The 6,881-nt window shown below is 32.5% G+C and overlaps 1 protein-coding gene across 2 annotated transcripts; it reads left to right on the forward strand.

Annotated features, from left to right (window-relative positions):
- Window positions 1–405: 405 nt before the first annotated feature.
- Window positions 406–6,313, forward strand: LOC109151376 (MADS-box transcription factor 23-like). 2 transcript variants are annotated; one of them, XM_019299372.1, is made up of 9 exons: window positions 406–419; window positions 550–761; window positions 4,133–4,211; window positions 4,652–4,713; window positions 4,839–4,938; window positions 5,023–5,064; window positions 5,158–5,241; window positions 5,374–5,523; window positions 6,161–6,313. In XM_019299372.1, the coding sequence occupies exons 2-8, from the start codon at window positions 580–582 to the stop codon at window positions 5,521–5,523; spliced, it is 699 nt and encodes a 232-aa protein (XP_019154917.1). In that variant the 5' UTR covers window positions 406–419; window positions 550–579; the 3' UTR covers window positions 6,161–6,313. The 2 variants fall into 2 exon arrangements, with proteins under 2 accessions (XP_019154917.1, XP_019154918.1); XM_019299373.1 differs by having other exon boundaries at window positions 5,158–5,199; window positions 6,161–6,312.
- Window positions 6,314–6,881: the final 568 nt, after the last annotated feature.

Genomic DNA, 6,881 nt, shown 5'->3' on the forward strand with positions numbered 1-6,881 from the left:
CATTTTAAATCAAATTGGAGATTTTTTTGTTGATCAGAATAAACATTTTCTTTGAATACCTAAACATTGAAAAATTCAAAAAATAACTCCAGAAAGTCATTTTTCATGTTTCCAAACGGACCCTAAATATTCTTAAATTAAGCATGTTATGATTTACTGGGGCTAAAAGAGAAAGATCATCACAGTTAAGTTTGAGGGCAGTAGGGCACTGCCCATAATTTATAAAATAATAGGGGCTGAAATGAAATTATCTCTTGTTTAGAGTGGAAATGCAAACCACTTTCTTAGCTGTTTCCAGACAAACTGGTAATATAAGTAGTGGTTTAGGAGCTAACCTTTTGTGTTTTCTTATACAAACTAAAGCTGCTTTTTCTATTATATTTTGACCCAAAATTTTCTCTCAAATAAATCTGGTCCGTGTAAGCTCCTCAGCTCCCCTCCCAAATCTTGTTCTTTATATATATGTATATATGTATCTGTTTTGTTTTTAACCTAAAACTGTACGTACTGTAGTGTTGAAAGATCTGAAGTTTTTATTCTCCAGATCAGAAAACCCTAGCTAGGTGGATAGAAGATCAGATGGGGAGGGGAAAGATTCCGATCCGGCGAATCGATAACACGACGAGCCGGCAAGTCACTTTCTCCAAGAGAAGAAACGGGCTGTTGAAGAAAGCTAAGGAACTCGCCATTCTTTGCGATGCAGAGGTCGGATTGGTCATTTTCTCCAGCACTGGGAAGCTCTATGAATTTGCAAGTACCAGGTAGGTAGCTTAGCTTAGCTTCAATTCCTCTAACAATTCAATATATTATTATTTAGTTTTATGTTTTCTTATTAATCTTTTGTCTGTTAGGAGTAATGATGTCTATCTGAATCCTACAGATATGGATACCAACTTGTAATATATATAATTATGTAGTGGGTACTTACTTAATTGTGTAGTTAGTTGGATTAATATAATTAAATTTTATATTTATATGTAATTAACATGGAGCATAAATCAAATGAAGTTTTAAGGTTGCAGTAGTCTGCAGATAATTGATAAACATTATTCTGCATGGCAGCAGTATCAATCAAATTCAATTAATGATCTAATTAAGGGTTTTGGGTGTGTGGAAGGGATCAAGTGCGGGTGGTGCTTCTCGTGCGGTTATGTGAGTGGACTCACATTAAGCATTACACTGGCGCACTTTAAGTACACAACAGTCGCACATTAAACACACATAGACGGAGCCAAAAGGGGGGCAGGGGGGTCAGCTGCCCCCCCTCACCCCACCCCCACCCCTACCCCTACCCCTACTCCATATATAATTTTTGTATGTATGTATGTGTATATAGTACATTTTTGAGTATTAGTATATAAAAACTGTTAATTGTTCATAAGAAATGAGTTAAATTAGTTGGTAGAGTATGCATTTGGTTATAATAAAGGTTAGGCGTTTGAAGCATATAGTTTTTTGGCTCCTTCCCTATGACTCTAACACAATCACGTTTTAATAGTTTTTTTAATATTTGATACACACACACACACACACACACACACACACACACACACATATATATATATATATATATATATATATATATATATATATATATATATATATATATATATATTCAAATTATTTTATCAAATTAATTATGTTTCATATTTTGTTATGAATATTTTTATAAAGTTTCGATTTGTTTTATTTTTCGCCCATATCCAATAATATTTACACCTATATTTCTTAGGTAATTTATTTATTTATTTTTAAATATCTCTTTTATTTTAATGTTTCGCCTTTACTAAAAAAAATTTGTGAATCGGTCCCTATTTCGCCCCCCCTCAACAAAATTCCTGGCTCCGTCCCTGTAAACACATAAACAAAATATATTCAGAACACAAACTCACGCACCTTAAGCACAAAACTCACGTATTATCTTAAGCACAACCCTCACGGACCTTAAGCACAAAACTCACGCACCTTAAGTTTTAAAAATAACTCACATTAAGTACACACTCACGCACATTAAGTACAAAACTCACACACCTTAAGCACAAAACTCACGCACATTCAGCACAAAACTCATGCAGTTTAAAGTTTCAACAACAACTCACATTATGTACACACTTACGCACATTAAGCACACAACTCAGGCACCTTAGTCACAAGACTCGCGCACCTTAAGTACAAAACTCACGCACATTAAACACTACACACTCACGCACATTAAACACAAACCTCACGCACCTTAAGCACAAGACTCATCATACATATTAAGTACAAAACTCACGCATATTAATCACTCGCACAATCGCACGGGAAGCATCCACCTGCACTGGAACTTAAACCTTGGGTGTGTATGTATTTAATGAAAACTAAGAGGAGAAATTTTTGTTGGGACGGGATAATCCGGTTTAGGAAACAATCACATAAACTTAAAAGATTTCCTGTCAAATTATAAGAATAAATTAAAATCGAAACTTACTTAATCGAGTCAATGATAGATTATTGATGCTCAAACACTTCTATAGTTAGCTTTTGTGCGTGTTTAACCTTCAAAACTAAAAAAAATTGTAATTTATGTCCCTTCATAATTACCAATTATCAATACTACTCTTAAATTATTAATGGTGTAAATGTTGCTTCTCAATTTTCAAAACGGTACATATATTACCCATCTCATATCATACTCAAATGCTAACAACTTATCAAATACATTAGAACTCAAAGTCCATGTCATAAATCTTTTTAGATCAGTACTCTTAAGTGGGGTTAACATTATATTTAACAATTCATAATGCTTAGTTATCATATTTAAATCAATGATAAATTAAGGATCCAACAATGAGATCCATACCTATTGCCGGTTAACCCTGAAGATATTCCACTAAATAAACATAAGAGAGTGTACGTGAGAGAAAAGATAGTTGACTCTTTGCCTTTTTTTTTTTTTTAATCAAAATATTTATTTGGCTCGAAGGCATTTGGTTCAAACTATCTCACATACTTTTAGAATGTGAATATTGTAATATTCTTTCCAAAAGGTTGAGTCCTAACCCTAAGGGCACCCCATATCCCGACCTGACAGAGGATTTGGGAGAATGTAAATTATGGTAACTCAACTGAACATAAACCACATAGGCTAGACCTTTGCTTAATGTGCACAAGGAACCCCCTCACTTTGAGAGGTTACTCCCACACTGTCGTTGGTAAGACTCGATCCTGATCATTCTTTCCAACTTTCACCTCTATGAATTATATTTCCTTGGTGGGTTCCAAAGATGTGAGTTCGCAGGAAATGTGAGATTTTCAAATTGTTTTTTTTTATTTTATTTTATTTTAAATATTCATTGGAATCACATTACTCCCACATTTTTAGATTATGTGAAATTTATGAGAATGTTACATTAACTAAAAGCATTTATTGAACCAAATTAAACACCCCATACGTTTTTAGATTATACTTGGATTGCTTCATTTTCTAGCCTACACTATTTGTGGACATTGCAATGTGGACCATTCATTAATGTTCATTTTTAGTATACTAAATATTCATTTTTAATAAATTGAAAGTTCATTTTTAATAGTATACCAAAAAACGAACCTTCGAAAATTAACATTCAATGTATTAAAAATGAATATTTAGTATATAAAAAATGAATCTCATGTCAGCAGTTATGGTCCATGGTATAATAATTGATTTGTAATACGAATATTATCATATTACATGCCTTTAAAAAGTTCATATATGTGTGTATATAATTCTACACATTGCAATTTGAATAATGCTAGACAAAATTATTATATATAGTACATTTGAACTAAAAGACATTAAATGTCTCACGTGAGACGTCCTTACACAATACTTATTCATATTTATATTACAATTACAACATGTTTGATTTATAAAATGATTTTTGAAAGAATAGAAATGTTATTTCATTAGTTGGTAATTTGCTTAATGAATAGACTTAGGACATGTATTCCAATGTTTGATTCATCAATTGGTCAGAAGAATAGAGATGAAATGAGTATTCAAAAGTTATAAAAAAAAAAGTACCAATAATAATAATAATAATAATAATAATAATAATAATAATAATAATAATATTGATGGGTTTGTTTGTGGTTTCCAACTTGAGTGTAGCATGAAAGCAATTATGGAAGGATATAATAAGACGAAAGAGCAAAGCCAGCAACTGCAGGATTCAGCATCAGAACTCAAGGTATGACAATAGATCAGATCACCATTCATATAGAGTTACTGTACGGACTCCCAAATTCTACTAGTTCAATTAAATTTCCTAATGTGACAAGTTTTAATAGGACATCTCCATTTTCTAGGTCTTAGAAAAATTAAAGTTGTCTAAATCATATATTTTGAAATAAAGAGTAAAAGTTAGGAGTATATGTAGTATTTTTTATTTATTTGTTGGGTGACGAGGAAAATTCAGAACCACTACCGAGAGTGTGCATTAGGTACGTAAATATCGCCTTGTGACCCTAGCCGGTAAAGGACCATAAAGAGGTAAACCAGCCTAAGTTGTCCATAGCTGATTCACTCAAACCAAGTATTTTTCATTTATATATGCATGATTACCAAAGAAGGAAGGGGTACCTCCTATCACAATGTATTCATGAGCATTATATCTGCACTTGTTATTAGTTTTGGCAAAGGGAAGCAACAAATTTGAGGAAAGAACTACACAGCCTCCAACAAAATCATCGGTAACCTACATATTTATATATATATATATGCATAAAAATATCTGTTATGAACACCTATCTAACTCATCATCATATATATATATATATATATATATATATATATTGTGAATTCATAAAACCTGCAGGCAATTGATGGGAGAAGAACTATATGGTTTAAGTGTTAAAGATCTACAGAATCTTGAGAACAAACTGGATATGAGTTTAAAGGGCATCCGGGCAAAAAAGGTCTGTACTAATTTTTACTAGTTTTCAATAACAGAATATAATAAATTGAGGCCCTTTAATTTCTTTATTTCCTGGTTTTTACAGGAACAGATATTAATTAATGAGATTCAAGAGCTAACCCGAAAGGTAAATCCATATCGTCGTCTAATTAAATAGGTTTCGAAAGAGAGAAACTAACTTTTTTTTTATTTTTTATTTTTATTGATCGAACTCATACAGGGGACTATTATACAACAAGAAAATCTGGAACTGTATAAGAAGGTAAAACTCATTCAACAAGAAAATCTGGAACTGTACAAACAGGTATTCTTATATATCACTAATCTAGTATGAAACTTGAGGCAATAAATAAATAAAATAAACTATTTCTGGCTTTCAATTCTTAAATGGCAGATGAGATGAGAAATAGGTTAATTGATTTCATTAATGTTTCAGGCTTATGGCAAAAGAGATCCAGATGGTGCAGTGACCAAGAATACAACTGATTTCACCTTGTGTAGGGATTCACTTAGCCCCATGCATCTCCAGTTAAGCTGCCAGCCTCAAAACTTTGATGTCATGTCAAGAGCATCAGACTCTGGGTAAGCCCATATTCAACATATAATTAATGGAAAAATTGTAAAAAATGCCCATCTATAATATGCTAATTATCAATGTCGTCACCCCTGAATTATGAGTGGTGTAAATGTTGCCCCTCAATTATCAAAATGGTGCACATATAACCCCTCCTGTAACAGACCTGTGGTTCCCTACCGCTGTCCATCCCTGGTACTTCGAATCGAGGGGGAAAAAAACAACTAAATTACATATTTACTCCGACTTAACGGCGTCGTACTACACTAACGGGGAACCACATGTCCGTTACGGGAGGGGCTATATGTGCACCGTTTTGATAATTGAGGGACAACATTTACACCACTCATAATTCAGGGATGACATTGATAATTGGCATATTATAGAAGGACATCTTTTACAATTTTCCCTATAATTAATATATAAACATAAATGTGCAATCCAACTATAGCTTAGCCTTTTAATTAAGACAGAGCACATCCTTTAATAATTTTGTATCAGAGCCAACCCCATACAAAAATTAATGGGTTTGACTTTTTAGTTGAGACGGAGCGTATATATCCTTCAATTATTGCACTACTCATTCATTGAACACTAAGCATATATATCCTTCAATAAATGCCCCTCTTGGCTATTTTGGTGCAGGTAGAGGCTACTGAAGGCAGGCAAGCAGGAAAATGCAACAAAAACACTAAGCTAACAAGTATGGGTTGTGGGGATAATCTGATCTGATCTATTTTTACAAATGTTACACATACATGCCAGAATCAGTTGACTATAGAAGCGAAGGCAGAAAGAATTTATATATGTAGGCTGCCCACATAGTTCCATTCAATATATACTGCCTGTAATAAATTAAAGCACAACTTCACCCTGGCCTGATGACTCAACACTAGCTATATATTCCATTTCACTCCGTGCAGTGGAATTATATATATATATATATATATATATATATATATATATATATATATATATATATATATATATATATATATATATATATATATATATATATATATATATATATATATATATGTTTCTTTTGAGTAGTTTATCACCAGAATGTATAGCAAATAATCAGGCTTAAAATATATATGTTAAACTCGCTCATCTTCCAAGCTCCCATGCATTAATTACATTACATTTCATTCATCCAAGAAGTAGCTAGGTTTCCTTGTACGTTCCAAGCGATATGATATTGTGTAATAATATCATGTGGCGTGTCATATATACCCTTAATAGGGTACGTCCTATAAGAATATAAGAAATAAGGTTGGAAAAATCCAATAATAATCTTACGAAAAATGATTATTATGAGAAGGATAATATCATGTGGCATGTCATATATACCCCTAATAGGGTACGTT

The sequence above is a fragment of the Ipomoea nil genome, unplaced genomic scaffold (assembly GCF_001879475.1).
Source record: "Ipomoea nil cultivar Tokyo-kokei standard unplaced genomic scaffold, Asagao_1.1 scaffold2283, whole genome shotgun sequence".
NCBI classification, from domain to species: domain Eukaryota; kingdom Viridiplantae; phylum Streptophyta; class Magnoliopsida; order Solanales; family Convolvulaceae; genus Ipomoea; species Ipomoea nil.